Source organism: Prinia subflava, chromosome 3 (assembly GCF_021018805.1).
Source record: "Prinia subflava isolate CZ2003 ecotype Zambia chromosome 3, Cam_Psub_1.2, whole genome shotgun sequence".
NCBI classification, from domain to species: domain Eukaryota; kingdom Metazoa; phylum Chordata; class Aves; order Passeriformes; family Cisticolidae; genus Prinia; species Prinia subflava.
In genome coordinates, this window is record NC_086249.1 from 81,590,463 (window position 1) to 81,617,436 (window position 26,974).

A 26,974-nucleotide genomic window follows, 5' to 3' on the forward strand; every position below is an offset into this window, starting at 1 on the left:
CTATTTTAAGAAAGTCACTATTTTACTCTGGGAGAAGAATGATCAGAATTTCTAGCAAACACGTTCACCATAACATAAAAACTTCAGGGATAAGGTTCAGATGCAAAAAGGGGGTGGGGAAGATGTTATATAAAGTATATTTTCTTTTGCACCAGGTGGCAGATAGGAAGGCTGTGAGCTTCACTGGTCTGAACGCCAGCTAAGCCTACCCTTTTGCACTCTGCCACAGTCACCAGCTCCTTCAGAAGTAAAGGATCAAAAGTAAATAGTATCCTTTTCTGCTGATCACACATCAAAGCAGTTTTCAGATAGGAGGGTTTATGCATTAGTTTCTTTGAATGCCTTTAAAAGCAACATGATATCATCTGCCCAGAAGAGAGCAGCATTGATACCCCAGGAAGGACAACCAAGGTATTCTGTCCTGCCAGACAGTGGGCTGGCTTGTATTATCAGACAGAATATGGGGATCCAAATATTGTGCTGAAATTTAGGAATTATTTCTATTAGTCAATTAATAACTTAAGCATTCTTAGTGGGAGCTTTTGTGTGTAAGAAGCATAAATCTGAGTCAGCCACATAGTTGTATTTGTGTTAGAGCAAGAGAAACTGTTCATAACATTTGAGGCTTGAGTAAAAGTACACTGTGCTATGCACAAGGCTACCCTTGATGCACAGCAGATGTACCTTAATTAATCACAGAAACAATCTGCTGTTTGCAGGGAACTTCTGATGCATCCATTTTAAAGGGCATACACACCAAAGGGCCTGATGTTGACAGATGAGGTACAACTCCACTACCTAACAAGCCTATGATTTCAGATTTAGAGGAGAAAAGGATATTCTGCTTAACTGAGACTTCCTTCTTTTCTTCCGTGGGCCAACGTTGCCTCCTATTCACACCCCTGCCAAGGATTTTCGGTGAGTCTGTGGCCGTCTCGCTGGGCAGAGCTGTTTGCTGCGTGTGCCTGTGCCCACGCTCCGCCAAGGCAGCGCTGGCGGCGAGTCAAGCGCGGCTTGGCGCAGCCCCAGCGGCTCTCCCGGGCCGGGCGGCGATCACGCTCCGCTCCTGCCGGAGCCCCAGCGGGTTCGTGATGCCGCACAGTAATTCGAGCAGCACCGCCCTCCTGCAGGAGCAGCCCTATGCCCGCTGAAGCACAGAGTTCCCTCCCGGCCCCCGCGAAAAAAAGGTAATAATGATGTTTTGCTGAACAATCACAAATCTTCACAGCACTGCAATGGCAGTTAAACCAAGTTCAAACCTCTTTATTTTCTTTTCCTTGCCATTGGAGCCGAACTACTTTTACATCTCTGTGTGGGTGATTGCCTGTGATCCTGCAGAGGGAAGGTAGCTTTCCTGAAGAGTGTGCTGGAGCAACTGTTGATCTCCCTTGTGAAATCCCATCTGTTGTCTGCAGCAACTCTTACTTGCTGGCTGAACAAGATAATGTTTCCCCAGCAGTAGCTGTAATTTTCCAAGCACTTTGCTGGGTGCAAAGTCAGAGCTTGATTCAAAAAAGGACAAGCAGGGATATAATTTTGCTCTCTCCCTTCTGATTCGCAGTGTGTTATGAATTAAGCTGCTGGCAGTCAGGTAGGGCTGAGTCCTTGAGGGCTTCAAGCTTTATTGGAGACCTTTAAAGATGAAGAACAGTGTGCTAATTTTAGAGGTGGATTCTGGAAATGGGGAAGCCAATTTTTTTTGGTATAATGTTCTGTATTATTACTCCTCATTTTTTTACAATCTACCATTTATTAAAATCATATCTAAATGAATGTTAGTTTATGGTGGAAATTAATCAGCAGAAGTTGAAGCTGGCAATATTTCAGTGCGTTGGAAAAAGGTTCTTTACCCAGAGGGTGGCTGGGCACTGGCACAGGCTCCCCAGGGAAGTGGTCGCAGCACCAAGGCTGACAGAGTTCGAGAGCTTTTGGATCTAATGCTCTCGCACACATGGTGTGACTCTTGGGGTGTCCTCTGCAGAGTCAGGGGCTGGGCTTTTTGTGATCCTTGCGGATCCATCTTTCAACTCAGAATATTCTGTGGTTCTGTGATTATGACTGTAATGAACAATTTGGGGAAATTAAAAAGAAGATTGTGACGAATTGAGGGGGAAAAAAGTCAAACCAACCAAGCAAATTTAAATAATAACACAACCACCTCTTCTTCTTGGTTATAGGGAAATTCCTTGGGTTTGAAGAGCTACACCTGAAACCACTCTCCCTCCGTACTAGTAAGACATTTCCATCGTGTTAAAACATTTGATTTTTTTTCCCCCCGAGATGTGAGCGAACTGTGAAATGCACAAATCTAAGGCGGGATCAGCATCAGACCCGCGTCTCCCAGCCGGGCCGGCCGGGCAGGGGAGGCGGGCCAGCCCCGCGGCCGCGGAGCTGCTCTGCCTGCCCTGCCCTGCGCTCCCTCCCTGTCCTGCCTGCCTTGCCCTGCCCGCCCTGCCTGCCTGCCCTGCCCTCCCTCCCTCCCTGCCTGCCCTGCCCTCCCTCCCTCCCTGCCTGCCCTGCCCTGCCCTGCCCTGCCCTGCCCTGCCCTGCCCTGCCCTCCTCTCCCCTGCCCTCCCTCCCTCCCTGCCTGTCCTGCCCTGCCCGCCCTGCCTGCCTGTCCTGCCCTGCCTGCCCGCTGCCGGCCCGGGCACGGGGCGGGCCCGGCGGCCGCCCCCGCCCCTCGCAGGGCGGCGGAGAGTTGAACTGGGGAGCCGGAGCTCGGCGCGGGGCCGCGGCCGCGGCGCTGCTCGGCCTGGGGAGCGCCCTCCCGGCGGGGGCCAGCGGGGCGGCCGATGGCGAGGCGAGAGGACGGGCGGGACTGGGCGTACAGGTAGGGCTGGGCACAGGGCTGAGCTGGGAGCGCGCCGGCCGCGCAGCGAGGGCGGGCTGTGCTCGCCGAGCGCTCGGAGCCGGCCCTGCCGGGGCTGCGGCCGGGAGAAGCCCCCACAGAGCGGCCCCGGCGCGGCTGGCGGCTGAGGGCAGCCCCCGCCCGCCGCGACCTTCCCTGCCCGAGGGCAGCCGGGGAAGGTGGCTTCCCTAAAACCCCGCGTCCTCCTTCTTTGTGTTTTTCCCTTTCTGCCTTAGGAATGGAGTGGAGCATGAAATTAGTCTGTACTTGCTGCTTGGGCAGTCGCAGTGGTAAATAAGAGATGTGTGTTCATGGACGTGTGAGGGGGCTTTGTGTGTGTGTGTTTCCATGTTCTGGGTCTTCAGAGAAACCTGTGTCGGAGGGTCGTGGCTTTTTACACCTGTGGTTTTGGTGTCAGATCTGAGGAGTACATGAATACTAAGGCGGTTCTTCTAAACAGCCAACAATGTAATAACAATTTGAGGTCTGAATATTTAATTGTCCCTCATCTGATTCATGCTTTACTACCTGTGACGCTCCCGTGAGCCGGTTTTCCCAAGGCTGTGCCAGTGCTTCTCCATGGCCAAATTCCTTCGCCATGAATGAAACAGGCAGTGTTTTGGGAAGTTAAATCCCGAGGTCTGTCTTGTCTGACTGGATAGATCCCTCTGCGTGTTTAACTCCTGCGAAGCCCATTAATGTCCTGTACTCAGGTGGGATATTGCAGGTATGGAGCACCCTGGGAAGTTGCCTTAAATCTAATTTAGCAAAGTGAGTTGATATGTCAGAACAGAATCAGCCATGCAGTTCTGATACTGTCCTTATTGTGCTGCCTGAGATAATGTGCTGTAACACTGAACAATTGTAAAAGATAATAAAATTACATTTTGGTACTACATATGAAGAACGTAGATTGACACAAGGATTTGTCTTTTTTCACGTTGTATGTTTTCATGAAGATAATTTCAGAAATTACCCATTTAAAAAATAACCTTTGTAACTTGTTACACTTGTACTTTCTGTTGTCATTTTTCTGCACATAACTGTCTGGAAAGAGAATTCAGGCCATATTGGAGCTGTTGTGCAATACCTTATATTTTTTAACTGTTCACCTGTGTTATGGAGAAAAATACCTCCCAGACTTTTATGTGGCCATCATTTTGTATCAGTTTTGCACACAATGGGTCCTTTGCTCCAAAAATGCCTTACTTAAAAAACCAGTGAAATCTGTGAAACTGATTGAACAGTGCATATTTAAATTAATTTACTTAAACAGCTTTGATGTGCTAAATGGAGTGTAACAGTTTGTGTAAAGTAGGTTTTTGCTGGGAGGAGAGAGTCTTAAGCTGCTTTTAGAAATAGCAGCTGGAAGTTATTTAAAGCATACTTGCCTTTTTTTTTCTTCAGCTGTAGGTATGTAGAAACATTATTTTTATTTTATTTTGTAGGGTTGATCCATATGGGTTTGAAAGGCCAGAAGACTTTGATTATGCATCCTATGAAGCATTCTTTTCCAGATACCTAGTGGTACTCACTAGAAGGGCAATAAAATGGTCCAAGCTCCTAAAGGGGAATAACAGTATACAGAAGAGTTTAAAAGGTGAGCTTCATGCCTCTTTATAGGTATTAATGCATTATGTTAGGATTCAATAGGTTTGTGTTGAATATGGTCTCTGTCTTCAAATGAAAACCAGCAGTATAAACAGTAATAATGTATAAGCAAGCATGCTTCTTCTTCTTTGTCTTCTTAATTATTATTATTATTATTATTATTAGTTTTTAGAGGGATTTCATTTAAACCTTCCAAAGTAAGGTAAGAGAGTAATCCCTCTTCAGCAAACGAATATCTTGTTATATCTGCAACACAGCTATTGTGGCCGCTGGCACTCCAAGATGCCCTTTTGCAGCTGTTAGCTGTGTTGTACTCTGTGCTCTCTTTAAAAAGACATGAGATTATGTAGAGGATGCTGTCTTGAACCCCAGGGATCAGGATCGGGATGTTAGGGCTCTCAGTTACTGCCTCTTTTACATTTCTTTAAGCTGCTGAGATTTCCAGCTCTCCTTATCCTCCTTTCACCATGCAGCTAAAAAAGTGTATTCAAAGAACTGATGATAAATGCCTTATGAAGTGAAGAAAGTAAGATTAATGCAGGGACTGATGCATTGGATAAAATGCTGATGTCTGCTTCAAAGTGCATGAAAATCTCTAGTAATGTTTTATCTTGCAAGAGATACAGGTAGAAATAAATGGAGAGAGTCAGAAGGTGTAAGGGAATCATGTGGAACTAGAGGGTGGCATTTCCTCCCACTCTCTCTGGGTTATGTTTTCATATAAGCATTTAAATTTTCCTGTTTGCTCTAAATGGTGTTAATTAGGTTGTTTTCTCTTTGGGTGTCTCCTGGAGTTGGGCAGAGTTTTCTTAAGTATGTTAAGGAAAAATTGAGTATGTTGAGGAAAAACTAAGCAAAGATCATTCAGACATTGTAACATATGTAAAGTATTTAGAGCTGTGCTCCAGGTGCAGCCTTTGGCTGGTGATTCTGGTGGTTTTGTTCTTTTGAGGTTGTTTTTTTCCTTGGCACCTGTAATGGGATGATAACTAGTGAGACATTTTAAATATAACAGTGTATTTTGTGTACAGATGTCTGTTTTAAGGGTGTGAAATTCCAGAAAATGTAGGTTTGAGCTATAACTGCTAGATCATATGCTGCTAAGTAGAAAGTATCTACTTCTACTATCTTATTTTTCTTACAAATGCAAAGACGCTTTTGTTTGGGGTGTCAAGTTTGAATGTAGTGGTAACTTTGTGCCATTTTGAATTAGTGAGGATTTTGAGATTCTGCAGAACTTCTAGTTGTGGAGAAATAATCTCAGTTTTGATTCATACCCTTCTCTTAATGTGTGAGTGGTAACAGTGGCAGCTTTTAGCAATTTCTGTGAGTTCATTTAGCTTCTCTTTCTTTGTGTTCCCAGTTCTAGCATTTTAGAAGCAGAATGTTACTGTGATACTAGCAGTGGGAAATGCCTCTGGTCTTATTTTGGAGCCAAAACTTTGACCAAATCTCTCAGCTTGTCCACCAGGCTTCAGAACCCATGGTCATGCTGCCCCACTGGGCACATGATGGCAACAGCCTTTACCGTGGCCTTGATTGTCTCCAGCAGGCTGCTCTTTGTGGAGACTGAGGTTCTGTAAATCCACTGAGGGGACACAGGCAATGGCTCTGGACTGTCACAGGTCCTTGTGGACTGGTGCATCATCTTTGCTGCTACTGACTTTTGCTGAAGATACTTGGATTTGTAGACTGTGGATTCTCACACACATGTAATTCCAGGGAGAGTGACAGGAATAAGTAATATTGAGGAAATGTAGTCTGAGTGTAGATGCAGAGCTGTTACAAAAAGCTTTCTGCATTAACCTTATCTGATACCTCAGAGGAGGAGAGTGAAAGGTTGACCTGTGCAAATAATGATTTTTAAATACATTCCTTCTCATTTCAGTATTAAGATTGAAGTCTGTGACATACACATGGAATTGTGTCAGCAGGTGTGTGCTTTATCTTGCAAGATGATTATGCAGTGATTTCCTTGCAGGCAAATAGCAGAACTATGCTGGTTATCCACTGAATTTCCCTCCTCCTCCAGGACCTGACTTCATTGCTGTGAAGCTTTGCTCAGAGCTGCTGGCTCTGCCATAAGCTAGAACTGAGAAGAATATTTGATTTTCCACTTCCCTCCCCAAACACAGTAGCTGTGCACCAATGTGTGTCCTGCTGTGAGTAGGTATGAGAGAGACAGTGTGTGTGTGGTATCTCAGTAGTTCCACACCCATTTGTCTACACACAGAGAAGCTCCTAATTTCTGCCCAGGGGAACAGGAAGAAGTGATGACTTGTGTTAATTTTCCAGTTTGGAAATGCAGCATGTTCACATGCTACTGAGTCTGCCTTATATCCAGGGTGGTTTGTATATATATATATAATTCTGTTCCACTATAAGGAAAAATAATTAGATTACATTTTAACAATGGTAATTGACCAGTGCATTCTGTTGTTCTGTATTGCAGCCTGCTGGTAGGGTGGGTCATGGGAATTTGGGTGACAATTCCTTTCACTCATTCTCCAGTCTCTTCCTTTTTGTTATTTTTCTGGTATTCTCCCCCCATCTTCACCTTTTTTCCACTGCACATGAGAGTTTATAATCAATATTTGTCACTTGTCCTCCTTCTGTCTCTCTCTCCCTCTGCCACTACTGAGATCCTCCTAATTTTTTCCTTGTTTCATTCAGTTCTATCTTTATGGGACCAAGATATAGCTTTCTGCCCTGTTTTGTTTACAGGTGGGCAAGAAACTGTCTGACATAATTGCTCAAACTATCCCAATTCTGGCCAAAATCATGCTACACAAAAGATTTTGGCTGTTGGTGTACTAGTCAAAAGTGACCAGTAGCAGATGACACTTTCTGATCTTTGATAAAATACAGTGAAAAGTAAATGTATTAAACAGTGGTTATAACACAAGCATTTCTGTTCCAGCACAGGGCTTGGCAGAATGAAAGTCAGTTTGACTGGAACTTTAACATTTCCATCACTTATGTGCTCTGTTTCTTCTGTTATGTATTAGTGAAATAAAGCTTTCAGTTCTTTGTATGCCGTTTCCAACTCTTTTATAGAATTTTTCTTCTAGGGCCCAGGTTTATTTCCTCAACATTCAACAGTAATTGTTAGTACCTGAAAAGGTAGAAGTGCAGATGCTTCTCAAAATCACACTCTTCTAATATTTTTGAGATGAGATAATTATTGGTTTTAAATGTTTGGGGGTTTTTTGCTACATAAACTGAGTCTATGCTGTACAGTGAAACAATATTAATGGGGGAAAAGGCAATACAACACTTACCTTGAAGCAGAAGTCTCAAAAACTTTCATATTCTACCATCAAACAAGGACAGACAGGTTGAAATTAGGTATTTTTACATCTTATTATTATAAGTACTGTACATTAAGTGTTATTATAAGCAGTGTACAGAGAAATGTTATATCTGCTTATTTTTCTCTTGAAGATACTTTGGGTATTTATCATCACTGTTAGACTGCTACCCTATCAGGTAGCTGTTTTTTCTTGTAGAAAGGAAACCTCATTCATAAAGTGTGACTTTAAACTTGTGAAACTGGCACAAAGTGTCAGTGTCAGAGGCAATTGAATTATTAAGGGAGGGGAGGGTTTCTTGGAAATGGATGTTTCATATTTTGTTAATGAACAGAGGCAAAGATTTTACATCAAGATATTTCTTACCTATGTATGTCCTAGAATTTAGACCACATACTATGATTGCCCTGGGAGTGATTCTGTGTGTAGTACTTGGGGCTTGGGGGTATCCAACAGTGCTACTTTTGAGATCAACCCCTTAGTTTATAAGAGCCATTAGATGTGTGGGTGGAGACCCATGCATGATGTGGCTTCATCTGGGAAAGCTGCTCAGATGCTACAGTGGGAGGATATTCTGCAGTGTGAACTGTTGTTATGGGCTTCTTAGTTCCCCAAGAGTGAAGTGGAAGAGAGCCTATTTGTATAAACACAATTCTATATATAGAACATATCTATGTCTATCTACATATATAAATAATATATATTCAACTGCAGCTGTCCTTCTTTTCAAAACTACTTTGCTGCTTCTCAATGCCAGTTTGCAGGTAATGGTGTGAGAAAAAATAGCACAATGCAAAAAGGGCTTTTGCATTCCTCAGGGAGTGAGGGAGCTGGGTCAGTAGTCACTTGGGGTGATACAAGCCCCTGGCTTCTATTGCCATGAGAACGATGACTGAGGAATAATGAATGTGTGCTGTGCTCCACGCTGCTTTCCCCTTGTGCCACTGTCAAAGGCTTGTCCACTTCTCTTTAATGTGTGTTGTTGGATATCTGTTGGCTATGCTTACAGAATTTACAATTCTTCCAGAAAAAAATACCATTGGGATTATGTGTTAATATGTGATAATCCAGTATTTTAACTAGTAAGTTTGTTTCTAGGCTCATCTGAATGTCTCTTGTTAACCTAAATGGGACTGGTTCTTGATAGTCATTTCTGTATTTGCTATGTCAATTTATAGGATTTCTTGAGCATGAGAGTTCAAAATCTTGTAAAAAAGATGAGGTGGAGATTATTAAACCACCATGGAAACAAGTGAATCATTTCCAGTCTAAAAGAAGGTTGTAGTTAAGGTAATTTTACAGCTAGAATGGTAGAGTCTGTAACCCGTAATATAAATCCTCATTGAAAAGCTAAACAAAAACTGTACCCTGAAGACCAGGCATTTGTTACAAATATGTTTCTTTGAGAGAAAACACCAGATTTTATGTGGGTGAAATGCTCATTATATGTGCATGTTTATGTTGGGTGACACGAGGGAAACAGCTTTGGGTTCTAAAGGATAGGCAGCTGTAATTAGGTGGAATGTATTTAGAAGGTGTCTGGCTGAGTTGTACAATCTTGCTTCACTCTGCTGTTTTTAAGGCCTTTAATTTAGGCAGCATTTATTACAGAACTGTGTGATTCAATGAAACCTGGCTAGGTAGTGATATTGTGTGGGTGGAATAAAAATCCCTACTTAGATTTGAGTCCCATAAAATTTAGAGAGGAGAAGTTGATGCTTTTATTGATACAACATGATTCATTTAGTATGAAATGTCTGTTTTATTTGTCATTTTCTTCTCCCTGAAAAAAGGAGAAGAATCTCAAACATTCAGCTGTCTTTTGGGGTCAGAAAAGGTACTGCTGATTTAGGATTATGTACCCATAAGCAGCATTGACTCCTTATCAATATTTTTCATACCATTCCCAGGAGGAAACTGCTTGCATTGTCATTAGCCTGATGCTTCTTCCTGTAATCTTGCATCATAGTTATTTACACTGAATCATCTGCTTAAAAAAAACCCTGAAGCACACCCTTATGATGAAAATGATGCAGGAGATAAGAGCTACTTTAGATTTGAAAAGGCTTGCACAGTTATTCTAGGAAAAAGTCATCTGCTGCTCACTCACATCTCCAGTTCTTCCGGGGCTCATTTAGCCAGGAGGCACGTATTTCATATTCCTCAGATTCTGCTGTATTTCAGGTGCTAAGCTGACCCTCAGGGTTATGGTAGCATGGCCATTGATGTTAGAGCTGAATTGGCAGAGCCATCGTGTCAGAGGCCACTGGTGATGTAGGAAAAGTCAAGTCAGTGCTTGTCTGAATGAAAAAGGATAAAGATCAAGGAGGAACATTGCTGCTTGTTGGATCTCCATCCAGAAAAGCAGAATAGGAAAGGATTCAAAATTCTAACAAGGGAAAAGAGGAGGGAGGAAAACCTGAGTCTGAAGATCTGAGGGGGGAGTCTGAGTGACAAGAACTTAGAAGTGAATCTAAAATATATTGTGCAGCTAAGAAGTAAATGTTTATTCTAAAATGGTTGCATAGGAGAGAAAATATAATCTCCAGTCAAGAGTTTTCCTATGACTTCTTAACTTCAGGCTGCTCATTTAAAAAAGAATAATACATATGGATTTAAAAAAATTTATTTAAAAATGAATAAACAAAACCAAACTTCTTGTCTTGCAGTGAAGAGATATATCAGGAAAGGCATCCCCAATGAACACCGTGCATTGGTCTGGATGATTGTGAGTGGGGCCCAAGCCAACATGGAACAAAACCCTGGGTATTACCACAGACTGCTTGAAGGAGAGAAGAATGCCAAGCTGCTTGAAGCAATCAAAACAGGTTATTCTCTTGATAATGCTATTTATCTCTATTTATCCATCCTATATCCTTAAGTGTTAGAGATCAAGTTATGTCATGGAAAACTTAATGTTTCTGTAGTAGTGGTTTAAGTGCTGAATTAACACTTAAATTAGATTAGCCATAAGCTCTTTAACAGCACAGATCTTTCCAAGTTCATCACGTGGTTAAAAGCATTAAGGAATGCGTTAAGGAAAGCATTAAGGAAATTATTTGACAAAGAATAAACTAGAAAACATTACAATGTCATCTAAGTGATTGAAGAGTTGTAACTTGGAGGTATGACACCTGCCTTTGAGTCTGTTTCTCCTAATTCTGTCCCATAGGACACTGGAGAAGCAGCAGGGATTGTTGAAGATATGGTACAGAGGCCTGTATGAGGCAGGTGGAGTATGCTAGGATTTCAGGTTGAGTAAGAAGAGTGATAAGAAAAAGCTCTTGATAGGTTTATATGAATTATACATAGTGCAAAGAGGATGAATGAGGAGCAATTGTTTCTTGTAACATAAGAACCAAAGACACTGAATCTAATTTGCCACAGTGCAGGTTCAGAAGAGTTGTGACACTTGTTACTGTACTGCAGAGGTTAGAAGTATGAACTGCTTTAAAAAGGAATTTGATAAACTGAGAGGCGGGGGAATCCACTTGATGCATAAAATATTAAACATCAAATCTAAATCCCTGGGAGAAATGTGGGAGGTGAAACACCCCTCCTCTACTAATCCGTTTCCATGTGTGCTTTCTGTGAACACTGATCAGTGATAGCAGGGTTTAAGGGCAACCAGACCTCAGGCTGGCCCACTGGGAGCAAAAAGGCGGTAGGTGAGGACAAACAAGCAGGAGTTTGATGTAACTGATACTTGTCCTGGAACCTGCTACAGCAGAGCCTTTGTGATATTCAGCTGATATTGGCTGAATGGCCCAATTAAAATGTCAAGAGGTTGGGCCCTGCTCTGGAACAATGCTGAGGTTATTTGGTTAGAAAGGCAGGTTGTCTTTCCTCTTGCAAAAACCAGGTACTTAAAGTTTGGGCTTTATGGATTTTTATTCAAGTTGGAGAAGCCTCCAAACACTTTTGGTTTATGCAGAGTTTCTTCTCTGCCTTTCCCTGCAACTGCAGTACTTTGGGCTTTTGGGACTACACGCCTTAGTAAGGCATTTTGGAGCATAAAATTCATGCTCCTATGAATATGGACATTAGCCAGAAATCTGCAGGCTTATATCCTCCTTAGAACTAGAAACAATAGAGCTCTTGTTAGGAACACAGAGGGAGCTAGTAAGACGACTTTCTGAAGCCCACCTTGGTAAGGGTCTGGAGAAGCATCAAATTGTTCAATTGGGGTAAAATTGCTGCAAGAGAAAGTTGAAAACAACTTTTTTTCCAGTACTAGACAAAGACATGAAGGGTCAGTAGGTGGCTTTCCACACAGGTTAAAATGAAATAAAAATATTTTTGTGGGGGAGGAAAAATACTGGGAGGTGATAAAGATCTGTTTATGAGCTATGGAGGAAATAAAGTTTCGGAAGAGCTACTGCATTGATTGGAAAACTGCAGAAGAGAAAATTAACATGGAGCAAGTGAGGGGAAAGATAAAGAAACATGGCTTGGAAGACTTTATTGGGACTTTATTGGAGGGGAAAAATGTAATGAAAACCTCAGACACTCCTCCTTCAGAAAGGAAGAACTGACGTGGACATAGGAGGGATGAAAGGAGCAAAGTACTTAAGGTGAATGTAAACTTTGTGGTTAGTGTGTTTAATGAACTTGTGCTCCTGTTGACTGCACTTTTTGTAGTGGGCTTTGGCTGAGGACTGTTTTAGTGTGAATTGTTGCCTGACTTTTTGTTTCTTCAAGTGTTGTTTTCCCATTTCTGTGGTGGTTTTTAATAATAAAGCAGGGTAAGATGTGGAATCATGTGTTGTTCACTTTCATGTTTGCAGTTTCCAGAATTTTCAGGCAACTGTGTGGTATTTATTCCCACAGCTCTACAGTTACAGCCCAGCACAGTGCTGGGGTTTATCAACCAGAGAACAGTAATCACACTTTTTCCTTTTTTCCTGGGAGAGGGGCAGGAGGACAAGGCCAACCAAAGACTTTATTTCAAATTCAATTTAACATGCATAAGAGCCAGTCTGTCCTCTTTCTTTCACATGCCCAGAAGCTGCAAACAATTTTCATGTATGTTTGAAACTAGTTTTCATATGGGAAAGTCTTTAATGCGGTATAATCAGGTTAAAAAGGGCAGGTAGACCATGTGAAGAAATGGTCTAATCTTTAAAGAAAAATCTGATTAGTAATAGCAATGGAAGTCTTTCAGCTAATTAAATCCGTAATCTGTTCTTTCCCCATTTTTGCCCTTTAACTTTCTAATTCTGAACTGATGAGGTTTATTGCTACTTTGTTTTATATGGTATTTGCTGTTCAAACATTTTTGGTTTTTTTAAGAAAAATGTAGGAGGGAACAGGCTTTTCTAACTCTAACCATTAAAAAGGAGCTTAAAGAATGCAGGTGTCTAATTTTTGTGTCTTAGTTTACATATACGCTTAGAAGGGCATGCATTCCAACCATTTTGTTTTTCATGTCCTGTTATAGGAAAGTGTAGTAGGACAAATGATGTTGTAAGATAAAAAAGTGACTGTCCTAACGCAGAAGGTACATGCTGGATGTGAAAAGAATGGAGTGTAAGTTGGAGCTTCCTTGGAGTAAGCTCCCCTTAGGAGCTTACTCCAAGGAAGCCTAGAATAGGCTGGGCCATTCTGAATTTTAGCTCTTGTATCTTGTCTTTTCTCTCCATTGAAAAAACACACATTTGGACAGAAGTGTGTCTGTGTCTGCAAGTGCTCAGGCATGTACATGCAGACAATCTGTGTTTCCACTCTTGCATTTCATGAGGAGGAATTATAGGTGATGTGAAACCTGTGATTTGATACTCACCAGTTAGTCCCAGAGCCTGAGCTGTGCTGTGTGACAGCTGGCATAAGGATCTGACTGTGGACTGGAAGATAGTTGCAGGATCTTAGTTGAGTTTATGATGAGTTCAGAGAAGTAATTCAAACAGTGGTCATTGCCATTTCACTGGAGACAGGGAGTATTTTACTATCAAAGCACTAAGAAGCTTCTCTAAAGCTGTGAGTGGAAGCTGAGAATTTTCAGGTGAGTTTAAAGCATTTAACCATACAGGAGGAGGAAGAAGAGCATTGTCAGCTCTTGTGGCTCTCTGTAAGAGGAGCCCTTTCTGGTCATAGCCAAACATCTGCCTCATCTGGTCTTTGGTCTACCAGAACAGCTGAAGGGAGAACTGGAGGACTAAAGTGTGTAGTGACACTTCCTCAGAATGTTTTTCCCAGTCTCCAGTTATCTGCTGTTTGGAGAGTTGCCAAGACATATACTGCATGTTTGTACCTAATAATGCTGGATGGGGAAAAAATTCACAAAACCCCTTCTGGCTGCTCCTTTTTCATGGTGTTTACCATGCTCATGATTTTGCAGATTTGTGGTGTCTCGATGCTGTTAAGCATCTGCCTCCAAACTAAGGAGCTTTTAGCCCCCTAGGTTTATGCTATGTATGGTAGCCATTTTATATCTTTGATCTTCCTTGTTGCTATTCTTTTCTGTAATTTCTCTAATTCTGGTATCATCTTTTGGAGATGAAGGAGATTTATGCATATGCTTCTCAGATTTATACAGTAACAATATTGTTCTTTTGTAGGAAATCCTAACCCTGATTGGTGAAAGCTCTTGAACTGTTACTTGGTAGTGGGGGTTTGTGAGGCTCAATTTTTCTGACTTTGGTTAATGACAAACTTGGCCTTAACTTAAAACAAACAACCTCCCCAAGCCTCCAAAACAATTTATAGTTCCAGGTGCTGCAGGGAAAAGCTTGAAGATGACTGCTAAATACCCGGTTATAGCAAATGTAAAATACCCCTTAAGTATACTGTTTTTACAAATTGCAATTTATGGCCTAACCTCATTATTCTGGATTTGCACTGGAGTTTTTGAGTGTCTGTAGTTGGCAGTTGAAGTGAGTTTTTTGCTCTGCTCTCTACTGTGTAAAAAAAGAAAAAATTACCTGCCTGGAAGCTCTTCAGAGCAGATGGACATCACAGATGTAGCAGTGGCAAAGAAATGACCGTGAGTGGAGTAGGATTATATTAGTTATAAAAATACTTGTGTAATTTACTGACCACCTGTGTCTTGGAGTGGGAAGCACCTGGATATGAAAGTAAAAGTGCCATGGTTTAGGAAATGTGTTCTTCAATTTAGCACTCCCACTAAAACCATGTGCTGGTTCTTCTCCCCACCTCCACTGGAGGGACAAAAGGCAAAGATCATGGGTTGAAACAAGAACAATTTACTGGAAACAGCAATGAGATACAAAAATGAACAGTTGCAGCAACAATATTAATAACGAAAGGTGTATGAAACAATTCACAGAAAGAAAACAAATGATAATAGACAATACCAGGCGGCTCCCTCTGCCACTTTCTCAACTGGATGGAAACCCTTCTCCCTGGAAGACAGTCCCTTTCCCAGGCCCCTGGCAATCATTAGATGGTGTAGAACAACCTCCAGGCCCTATTGCCACACCCCCTCCCCACTACTACAGAAATGAACTCTGTCCTGGATGGAATCAGGACAAAAATGAAGGGTGAGATAGCAAGGTGAAGAAGGTTGTCTTGTAGATGCCTGACTTTTGAAGCACCCTAAGGAGGAAAAGTACAAGACTAGTTCCAAAAGCATTGGTTTTCTGGACTGTGCTTTCAAATCTTTGCTCCAGAAATAGCATCAATGACTGTGGTTCTTGATACAGAAATAGACATCAGTTTTATAAACTGAGGCTAATGTGTTCTGCCTGTTTGTGTTACTGAATGAGGCAGAAATACTGCAGACCTGTGAAAGGAAAGAAAGAAGCCAATGGTCTCATGGTTGCAGCAGGAAACCTGGTGGTTGGTTTTGTTTCATAGCAGCATAAAGCTGCCAGTTCAGAGAGCTGAAAGATTGTCAAAAAAAAAAAAAAAAGAAAAAAAAGAAAAAAAAAAAAGGCTGTTGGGATTTAATGTGAGTTTACTGCAAAAGAGTAGCTAATCTTTTCATTGTGACCTTCTTCCTGGTTCTGTGTTCCTGTACCTTGTTTATTTATAAGCAGCAGATTCTAATGTTCATTTTGCTGCTTGAAAAGAATCCTGATTTTTTTTTTCCCCCCAAAACTGGACTAGTTTGAGGCTGTGTTCCTTTGCACAATAATGTCTATTAAGAGTGAAGCAGATCAATGGACAGTAGGTCAGAGGGTAGGCTGTGCAGAGCATGAGAATGAGGTGTTTGGATGTCTCCCCTGGAACAGATGTATTAAAGTGGATGTAAGTGGTGAAGCCAAATGAACGGCCCTTGCCTGCTCCTGCCATCTGCCTCAAGTCATCTCTGACCCTCATCGTGTAGCATGGTAAAACTTATTGGCTCCTGTGTGCCTGTGGAGTGGGTGGAGTTCCCTCACCTTGAATCTGAGGAGCCTCAGGACTTGGAGGAGGAAGGAGAGCATGCAAATGGAGCAGAAAGGGCAGAAAGGAGAGGGAATGGGACCCTCTGCTCTTGTGGTCAAAGTAATAAATCTGGCACAAGGAATCCTGTGAGACCATGCTCCATATCATCTATTAAGGGTAAAGCCTTTTGGCTCTTGTATCTTGTTTTTTCCCTCCATTCCCTTGCCCTAAACTAAAATATTGGTACTAAATATGAAGGAAAGTTTTAAATCCTCCATAAAACTAGGGAAGGCTTCCCCCAGTCCTTGTGGGAAAAACATGTTGTGTAATCAGAAAACAAGTTGCAGGTGATTCTCTCAATTGCAGGTTGTGAAGTTACAGATGAGTTCAGTTTGATTAGTCCCTGCTTTGTATGTGATGGACTTTTCTTACTCTCCCCTCACCCTTTCTCTGCGTAGCTGAGGAGAAGATCCATGGCTAAAATTCAGCATTAATCTTTTCTGTAACATTCAGCATATACTTTAATAAAGAATAGATTTTGATTATGCAAATACTGTGCTGCATAATCTTCCTACCAAGAAGAAACAAAAGAGATTTATTTATCCTGTAACTGTCTGTTGTTCAAGTCCTCTCAAAATTTGTCTTTTTCCTTGTGTTTTTCTTCTCATTCACATGGGAGGTGAGGTAAAATATTTTCCTGCAAATGACTTGGTTCCTTTAAAAGGAAGAAATAGCGATTAGTGTGATAGCTTCTTCATGCATGTGACTTCCACTACACTACTCATGATTTTGGGGAGCTTTCTTCCTTTGGTTGCTTACAGCTGATCTTTGTGTCAAAGCTGTAACAGACTTCTTCCTTTGTGCCGGAAAAGGCTGATAAAATGTGATAATTCTTAGGACATGATGATCTGTACGGAGGTGCTGTTACTTAAGTTTGTTTATAACCTTAACCCAATTTGTTGTTGTTAAATATAACCCAAACAACAACTCATATTTTATGAACAACTCTTGGGTTGGGTTTTGAAAATCTGTGAAGTTACTTTTAGACTTTAAGTTGGAGAGAAAAAAATCTATTTAAAGATCAGATGCACAAGTCTGTGCATGTGACTTTGGGTTCTCTCTTTATGGAGTGAAGCAGGCCAAAAATTAACTCTGCCTGTTGCTTTCCAACTACTAAGGGCTGTTTTGGGGTGACTAGCTCAAACTTGTACGTCTAATTTTTAGACCTTTGTAAGGAGAGAAGAGTCCTACTATTAATGTTTGGTCTGAAAGAAATGGTTGGAAATGTCAGTAATTGCGTACTCCTTACAAGCACTGAACTTGAAGCATGTGGGAATGTGCTCTGCTGCTTGGTTATCACAAACCACTCCCATTCTCGATGATCTTGCACCAGTGAAGACACAACTCTTCTCACGATCACGTCATGGAGAAAGTTAAATTTTAAAAAGTGATTTTTAAGTCGGCAGCTGTGGGAACAGGTCTGGGGATTTTGGCTGCTACTCTTTGGTAGAAGTTCACTGAATAAGTCAATTGCAAGTTTATCTGATTTGTTATGAGAATATGCTTTCCTGGAGGCACAACTCATTTCATGCCACTTGACTTGATGCATTTGGCATTTCTTGTGTGTGTCAGTCTAAATACCTGCTTTGCTTTCATTTAAGCCTTTGCAGTCAGATATGGAGAGAGTCTAATCTGCGGGAGAATTTCTTTAGGCCTGCTTGAAATTGGTTTCTGTACACTAATAGGTTTATTCTTTCTAGGAATAGATTATCCTTGAACGCAAGTGCCCTTTTAGCCAAAATGGAGGTAAAGCTGTTTCTTAAAAATTAATCTACTAAAACAGTTCAGTGAACCATAGCTAAGCTTCAGTCGTACTTCAGAAGACCGGTAAAAAAGTTTTTTTGGAAAGTGACAAGGAGCAACTCTTAATTTTGGTCTTTTTCTCTTTTGTCTAGACATGAACAGAACATTTCCAGATAATGTAAAATTCCGCAAAACTGCTGATCCGTGTTTGCAACACACACTCTACAATGTGTTGGTAGCATATGGGCATCATAATAAAGCAGTAGGGTATTGTCAGGTAGGTAATCATTGTTGTGTAAACAATGCTGTATTTCACTGGTCATAACTGTTCTTGTCCATTTGAGTGTATGTTCTTAGAAGCACACCCACAAACTATTTCTGTTTACAAACTGCCCCTGGGAGGTTGGGAGCAGGGTGAGCAGTGTGTGAATAGCTTCAGGCAAATTCAAATGTCCTTCTGATTTTCTCAGTGGCTGTTCTTGTAGCCAGCTTGATCAATTTGGTTCCATTTGTTAGCTGCAACGTAAGTATCTTATCACACCTGGTTGTATGAAGAGTAATTGCCTTGGAGAGCAAGAGGAAGCCAGCTTGTCTTTCTCTCCTTCTGTAATTTTTCCCCAAGCAGTCCTTGGTATGTACAAGGCATCATGAGCTCTCAATTTCCTTTGTTTTCACTGTCACATTTTTCAAAGTACAGAAAGACCAGCATAAATGTGACATTGTACTTGGGGGCTGATAGCATTTATTTAGGGCCATCTCCCAGTATAGATAACACAAGTAGGAAGAAAATTTCTCAGAAATTCAACCTGATGCTTCTTCGATGGCAGCTCAAGAAAGCTTCTGTTGTCACTGTCAAGTACTGTAAAGTTTCCTGTGGGACACAAAGAAGATAAGTTGGTTCATGATAATCTGACAGTCAAGAAAAAAAAGCATCTATCTTTAAGAATCTTAAAGAAGCATGCACTGTCATGAGCAAAATGTATTTTCTTATTCATTTATTAAGTTCACTTATTAAGTTGTCTTCTCCTGTCTCCTCCACTTCCTGAGCAAGAATGTGTGTGCTAATGTACAGCTTATTTTAGTTGAGAAAGTTGGTGTAGTAAATACAACTACTCCACAGTTGAAAGAATATGAACAGTATTTTTTTAAATCTTGAGAGGAGAAGACTTAGAGGGACTTAAACCTACACTGAAGTCTCAAAAAAATATTTTTTAAAATTCTTTTTCTTGGGTACCCCAACTAGTTTTAGTACAGAAATTATTTACTCCCATTCTTCAAAAGATGAGTGATTTCTGTTATTTTCAGGAATATGTATTTGTTAAAATATAATTTTAATATTTTGATAATAACAGAAGGGGTAGAATTATGAATATGCACTTTTGCAAGTGTCAGATTTTTATATAGAGGTGATTATAAACAACTTCTAAAGCATAGTAACTTCTACATGTCCAATTGTTAATAAAATACTTTGGTACCTTTACTCTTTAATGGGCTAATGAAAGAAGAACATTTAAAAATCCCTTGTGTGGATTCTTTGCTCGTCTGGTCTCCTCACAGGATCAGTGCTATTATATGTATATGTGGAGTACTGGAGACATTATGGAAGAAAACGGTTTGTACACAGCCTTTGGATGAGTTAAGCAGCTTGTAAAAGCTGCTGGAACTGCAACATTTTACTTAGTGTGTTTGGGTCAGACATTCTCCTCCTGCAGCCTCACTGTCTACCTGCAGTTTTGTTGTGTTTGTAGTGCTCATCTAATACAGCTGTGTTTGGGTTCTGAACAAAGCTTTCAGTTTTACTGGGCTTTGGAATTAAAAAAAACCAACAAAATTGAAAGTATAGACTGCTAAGCTTTTTCTTCTAATTTTCCTCTCTTTGATCTTTGTTACTAATTCTTGTTAGCTGTTGTTGTGCAGGTTTAGCAGGTTACTCTAACAGTGGCCTTCATTACTAGAATTTATTTAATATGAACACTTTGTAGAACTGTAGTAATTTAGCCCTTAATCGAAAGAAGTAAGCTAGAAACTCATCTTAAGTGTATGCATCTCAAAAGCCTTCATTCTGTTTCAGGGCATGAACTTCATTGCTGGATACCTGATTCTTATTACAAAGAATGAAGAGGAGTCCTTTTGGTTGCTAGATGCTCTTATTGGAAGAATATTACCTGGTATGTTAAAATCATTTTCTTCATATATTGGAGCTTGGCTTTTATCTTTGTGTTCTTTTCCAGCTGTAGACAATATCTGCCTCTGGTGTGTTCAGTAGCTCTCTGAGTTCCCTTGCCTGATCTCTGCCTTTGCAGGAGGAGTTTACACAATCAATTTTGCCCCATGTATGAACTGGACCTCACTGCACATGTGAGGTAGTTTAAAACCAGAAGCACACACCAGGCACAGATATATTTTTCACTCCTGTGAAATGCATTTGGGAATGTTTTTCCTTGGGATTTAATTGTAGAGGGAGAATGATTTTATCATGAATTCCCACTAGCATTGCACAGGTCTGACTCCAGATACACCTTTAATGTAGGTGGAAGGTCTCATTGGAAGACTAGTGGAAAATGGAGGACTAATTCCTTATTGGCCTCGTTTTGCTTTTGCACAGATTTTATCTCAAATGGTTGGAGGTGGAATTCAGTATTACACTGTCAGCTACGTTCTGGTCAGGGACATCAAGGTTGATTGAAACTTTCACTTTTCCTTCTGTCTGTTCATGTTTAAGATTAAACCAAAAAAAATTTGGTTCCCTATAGAATAGAAAGGGAAGACCTTGAGAAATAAGAATAAGTGAAAGATTCTTTTCATGCTTTTCAGTGACTGTAAGAAATTATTTGACACTGAATGCACCAAGTAGGAACCTGGATTTTCCTTATGTAGAAATGGTGGTTGGACTTTGTTTCCAGACTGAAAGAGTAGAGACAGGCAGGGAGTGTTATGAGTCGTTGAATCAGTCTGCAAATATTTAACGTTATGCAGCCTTGAGGTTTATTTCCAGCTGTAAAAATAGTCTAAAGAAATCAACTGTCTGTTGCTTTTGTTCAGCCTTGAGAGGTCTAAGCTGTGCAAACAGGCAGGAGACAGGGCTGCTGTCTGCCATGGGTCCTGCCACTGCCTGGCATAGGTGGTGTCTGCTTTGGCATCACTCTGTCAGGGATAAGGCTCTTGGAAAAAAGCAGGTTTATTGTGAAGTGATGTCAGGAAACTCTTGCTATTAATTCTTTCAGTAGTCTTACACACTTTAATTTGAGGCAAAAGAGGTAGAGTCAGAATTTTGTTTGTTGTTTTTGGTAGGGAACCTAATTCACTTTATCAGAAAGCCTTCATTTTTATATATCCTTCTACACTGTACTGATACTTGTGGCAAAAGTTTTTCTTATTTTTCTCTCTTAGCTGTTGACTTTGTCTTAGGCAGGTAGCATTGGTGATGAAAAGAAACTCATAACATGAAGTGCAATTACTGTGTATAAAGGAGGTGTATATTAATTTGCATTATATTTTTACTTTTCTGTAACAAGATTTGTGTTACTGACTTTAGCCTGGGTCCAACTGGACAATATGAATTTTCTATATAGTATAAGTATTTGTATTGAATAATACAAGGCTTTGTTGACAGAAAACTTGTTGCTGATGCTCTTTCCCTCCACAGATTTAAAAAAAAATATTTGTATTCCTTCTATTCCCACCACTCTACTTTGTGGTTTGATTTGTATATTTATAAAAGGCAAAGCATGACAGATAAAATAATTGGCATCTTTTCAGTGAAATATTGTATGTGCAGATGTGAGAGAAAGAATCAGACAGACTATATTCATAAAGCAATTCACTCAGGTAAATAATTACTGCCTTTCTGTTAACAGTGCAAGGTATTGCACATTTCAGTTTTAAACCCTAAAATTATTTGTTAGGGAAGCAGAGAAGCACTGTACCTCTCAAGATCTTGTAGATCTTGAATGTTTTCCAGGTGTTCAGAGGGAAGACTGGGAATCTGTTTTGTTGGATGCTAACAGTTCGATTAGCCAGCATTTTTCCATTGGTTTGGTTGCTGATTTGGTTTTCTTGATTTGTTTGCATTATAATATACATGTTTTCCCCTATCATTGCACCAAATATGCCTCGAGGTCATGTCCTCATTTTTGAGTGTGTCCTGTCACTGCCAGTTAAATCAGTGGTGCTTTAGGACAATTCAGAAATCCATTCTCTGCCCTCTGCAGTGTCCCTGTGGGTGCTTCCTCCCCTGCCCACACTTGTTTAATCACATTAAACAGCCGCTCCAGAAGCGTGGTGCTGACAGTGGTTTTCTTGGTCAGCAGATGAACTAAGCCAGCCACAGATCAATGTCATTGATTGAAAAATGCACAGTGTGACAGATGGGAACATTCTGGGGAAGTGACAGAAAATGGGACTCCATCAGTAAAGGTTTTCTGGCTGAATTATTCTGCTACATCCAAATGGAGATAACGCAGCTGGGAAAGAGAGCCAGTAAATGAGGCTTTGGTTTATTGGTGAGAGGAGTTGTGTGCATGCCTTTCATTTGGCTGAACATAGCACTGCTGGGTACAGCTGGGTGAGGCCAGAAAGTTCCTGCTTCTGCTGGGGGCAAGCCTGTGCATTTCTGCCTGTTGTCTGTCAGCTGCTCAGCCAGGGATTTGGAGGGATTATCATTTAAACACAGCAAGGGGGAAGTGAATTATTTGTTTAACTGAAGTTTGGGGTGTTACCAAGTCTTGTTCATTCCGGGGTTCATCCAGATAGATGGCTGAAGCAGACAGCATTGCCCACAAGAAGCAATATAGATTCAGTTCAAGGTCAGAGTGGATGTGCCTACAGTTTGTACTCAGCGTAGCTCTGATGTTTCTGTTTGTTCATCACTCTGATTCTTGTTGAGAAGTTTGGGGATTTTTTTGTGCTGTTAAGGAAAGAGTGGGGAGATTGCTTTAGAAAGCACTGGGTAGGTAGGAACTTTTAAATGTGGTACTTCAGTATGTATGTAAAGGAGTAAACTTGTCATATTTTACATATTTGTGATTAAATGCTGAGCTTATGAGAAGAAAAAAATCAACAATTTGGTCTCACTTTAGCATGACAGTTATGGTTATATATAGAAGAATAATCCCCCCTCCCACCTTCAGTGGTTCTCAGACTGGAAGCAGTTGTGTATAGCAACCTATACTCTAACTAGACTTCTGGGGGGGAGAAAAGTCCCCCTCTCTTTTCTGCTTACTTTTCATGTATTTGTAGGATGTAGTCAATTAATTTCGGTGGTTTTTTGTATGGCTGTGCTCCTTCAGTCAAACTCTTCTCTTGCATGAAACTTTTCTGTTCCTGTTTTAGCCTAATAATTATTCTGTGTGCTTGTTCCAGTTGGAATTGATTTTTCTTTTTTTTTTTTAACCTGATCACAATAGCACACTTTTATTTTCCAGTGGAGAATCAGCTAGTGCCTTGTGCAGTGGCTCTTTTCACAGTGTTTTGCTTAAGAGAGAAAAGCTGTAGGACTTCCCTTGCCTTTTTTCCCTAGTGGCACTCTGGTTTTGATTTGTGACCTCCATCATAATGCATATGCTGTTCCTTTTCTGTCATTGTCAATAGATGAGATTTTTTTTCCACAGCATTTAGGAATTCATAACACCTTTTTGCTGAACTTTATTTGCACATTCTGGTTCTTGTAATTTGAAATGTCATTGTGTCTCTTACTCCAGTCTTTCCACTGTTATTTTGTTGTGCTTTGTGTATTGCAATGGGTCAGTATCTTTTAGGTTAGGGTTGTCAACAAATACTAGCTTTTTCTTCTTCTCCTATGTTCTTAATAAAAATTGTAAATGAGGTGTGTCGCATTCTTCAAGAATCAGTCTAACAATCTTCCTTTTAGCAGCTTCTTCTAAATTTTTTTTACCCATGTGTACTGCCTGTTTTTTTATAAAAAATTAAAAGACCAGAGTTTTGAATGATGAAATGGTCACCAAAGTAGTAGATGGCACTGAAGTAACTGGCATTAGCTGCAAGCACACAGGGTGCAGAGCAAGGTGCCACTTTGGTGTGCAGTGTAGTCACTGCTGGTCAAGGCAAGTGCCTGCATGCTGAGATAACAGATATCTCCCATGTTTGTTCAGCTCTCTGGCTCACAATTGTATCAGCCTGAGACTCACAGGTTGCACAAGAGATTAGGCATGGTGAGAGACACGACTATTTGAACCGAATGGCACCTTAGCTGCTACATATCAAACTCTTGAACAGCCTTCTCTTTTGAGTGATTGCTGTTATAACAATCTTTGGAGACCCATCATACTGACTTCCAGGTTTGAAGGGAAGGACCACTTGGGAAATGCAGAAGGCTATACTGAGCTGTAAAGTATTTCTATTTAGACTGTTCGCTTTTATTTGCAGTTGAGCCTGTATTTATTGTGTTCTTGAGGTTGAATTTAAATAAATAGCCTAATTGGGTATTGCCAGGGAACCTCTGAATGCAGAAGTGGCTTGGCACGGAAGTGGTTGGCAGCTGCATCTTTTTAGACCTGCATCTCCAAAGGGAGTGGAACTCTTAACAGGAAACATTTTTATTTAGCTGTGTAGGTAAAAAACACTGCTAGACCTAAACTGAGCTGAATTTGCAGCCTAAGATGGGGACTGTTGTGATAACAAGCATTTCCTTTCAGAGAGAAGACTTGAGCACATCAAGCATGTGCTTTTGGTGTGGAAAGCTCCTTTCAAGGCTGTGTGTGACATGCATAACACCATGTTTGCAAAGTAGCTTTTGACAGCTGAGCTTTTTTTATAGCAGCATCAACCCAGAAAATTTCAGCAGATGGATCAGTTCTGAGCTGCTTCTTTATCTTCTTCCTGTGGCAGCACTCAGCTACAGGTCTGTGAGTTGGCAGGATTCTCACTCACCCATGGAGTTCCTCAGTGATTGCATTTGAAGCCATAGTGGTGTGGCCCTCTGGCCTCCAACATCACATCTGGTGCTCAGAGACAGGAGCATTTGCTGGTCAGCTGAACATTGCAGAGTTTTGAAATATGGGGCTCCATCATGTTTTAGTGTTAAGCCCCAGCCACCATGCAAGCACTGATGTTTGAGCATTAGAGGTCAGTTACCTAGGAATTAAGCATGCAGTGTCCTTTTAAGCAGAAGGTGGAATAAAGGAGTCATGTGCCTGTATTTAGACACCATGGTAAGCCTGAAATCCTCATTACTTACAAATCTGAACTGCTAGAGTATTTGTGAGACTTGAGCAAGAAGGAAATAGGCAACTGATGGGGTTTTTTTTTTCTTTAAAATTACTCAGGTATTTATACATTTGAAATAAATTATTTACTTTCTATATCATATCTCCCTCCCACCTAGTCGCAAATCTCATCAATAAAAGAACAATCTCATTATTTTGTAGGTGTGTTTTAGGTGGCTGGGTAGAACTCCTACAGTTTTGTGTGAAACAGAAATTTGCTGTATGTGGCAAGAATATCCATGCTGTCAGCCTTACTTTTGTAAGGAGACATGCAGCAAAAGAACCCATAGTGTTTAAAAAGCTGAAGAATATTGTGTTCCTTGACATGACTATATTTACACTGGAAACAGGACCTATTCTACCAAGAAAAAGACAAGAATACCTCCATTCTGACAAGGAAGCCTTCTATTGATACAATTTGATTATGTTGAACTTAAAATATTTTCAGTAGGCCACCCATGGCACTACTCTTGTGGGACTGCAGCCTTTGGCTGTCTGTGCAGACAGTGCTATTTGCTTGTTTATCTACCCAGTAAATCAAAGTTTCATCCATTTGAAAAGCCTTCAGCAAAATAACTTGCCAAATGAAATTCAGCTAGGAATCAAAGGTATGGCCGTATGCAAAGGAGGAAGGTCGGTAGAGTGGCATCAACACAGAAGGGTTTGGGAGAAGAGGTCACGGGATTTTTTTGATGTGGAAGAACCAATTAGTGGCCAAGCCTTAGTATGCAGCACAAGGCTTACTTAGCTTGTGCTTTATATTTTAAATAGCTATGTTGGAGGGATGTTCTATTTTCTTTTTAAATTTTTTTTAGTTTTATCTAATGGCTTGAGTTGTGAAAGCACCCATGTGCATATGTGGTATTGAAACTTGTCGTGGTTGGGGGGGGAGGTGAATTTTTCCAGGGAGATGTGGGCAGGCCAATCAGTGATCAGCTTTTCTGCTAGCACCTGGATTGGACTCTCGGAGGTTTGGACACGCCTCTGAGGACACAAAGAGTTAAAAGCAGGAGTCTGGGGGGGTTCGGCCTCTTTTCAGATCCCGGTTTCAGCAGAGGGACCTCTCAGGCCTCCTTCCCCTGCCCAGCCACGAGGCTGGGTGGGGGAGGGGAAACACGTGGTCGGCTCAGGTAAGCCGGAGCCCCCCGGGGGGGGGAGAAGAGAAGGGACAGAACTGGAACTGAGCTGCCCCGTCCAGGATGGAGGGGTGGAAAACTGTGGAAGTGCCTTCTGTGTGTGCTCACCCCCCTCCTCCCCCCCAAACTCCCGGAGAAGGTGCTCAGCCACCTGGGGTTTGCCGAGCCTGGGAATGCCTCCGCCTGCAGCACCCTGCTGAGAAGAAACTGTTAACCCTTGCTTGGCAGAAAGAAACTTTTCTTAGACATTGATTCTCATGACTGGTGGTTTTCGGAGAGAGGGCAGCGGCCTGGGACCGAGATGATAAAGCACGATTGGAAGGAATTCGATGGAAGAATGAGAGGAGTAGCCTTTTGAGCCGGACTTCTCTTGCATAATGTCAGCCATAGACTGAACTTAAGTCTCTTTTGAACATAAACTGCATTTTTGGGTGGATACAGCTGCCCCTGCTTTTGCTACAGTGACTGGCACTTTGAAGAGTGGAGCGAGCAGAGAAAAGAGGGGGAGGGTGAGGTGGCACCCTCTGCCCTCAGGGCAGACCTGCTCCTGGAACCCCGGCCCCTGGGTAAAAAGGGGAGAGCTCGGCATGCAGCATCCTTAAAAGAGCCCTGTATGCAGTTTTCAGCCTGTGGACAGCGGTGAGAGCGCTGGACATAGGAAAAAGAGAGAGTCACCCTGGCAGACCTCTGTGGGCGGTGCCACGGGTGACATGA

At 41.4% G+C, this 26,974-nt stretch overlaps 1 protein-coding gene across 3 annotated transcripts in view; it reads left to right on the forward strand.

The window, feature by feature from the left end:
- The first annotated feature begins 1,102 nt into the window (after positions 1–1,102).
- GRTP1 (growth hormone regulated TBC protein 1) overlaps positions 1,103–26,974 on the forward strand; it is a 39,263-nt gene continuing 13,391 nt past the window's right edge. Inside the window, exons 1-6 of one of the 3 annotated variants that reach the window (XM_063392742.1) lie at positions 1,103–1,187; positions 2,178–2,231; positions 4,297–4,448; positions 10,440–10,598; positions 18,054–18,178; positions 19,973–20,069. In XM_063392742.1, the coding sequence (XP_063248812.1) occupies positions 10,493–10,598; positions 18,054–18,178; positions 19,973–20,069 (328 nt within the window). In that variant the 5' untranslated portion in view covers positions 1,103–1,187; positions 2,178–2,231; positions 4,297–4,448; positions 10,440–10,492. Of the gene's footprint in view, positions 1,188–2,177; positions 2,232–2,596; positions 2,831–4,296; positions 4,449–10,439; positions 10,599–18,053; positions 18,179–19,972; positions 20,070–26,974 lie in introns of those variants that run through there. The other 2 variants (XM_063392741.1, XM_063392743.1) reach the window with 2 other exon arrangements.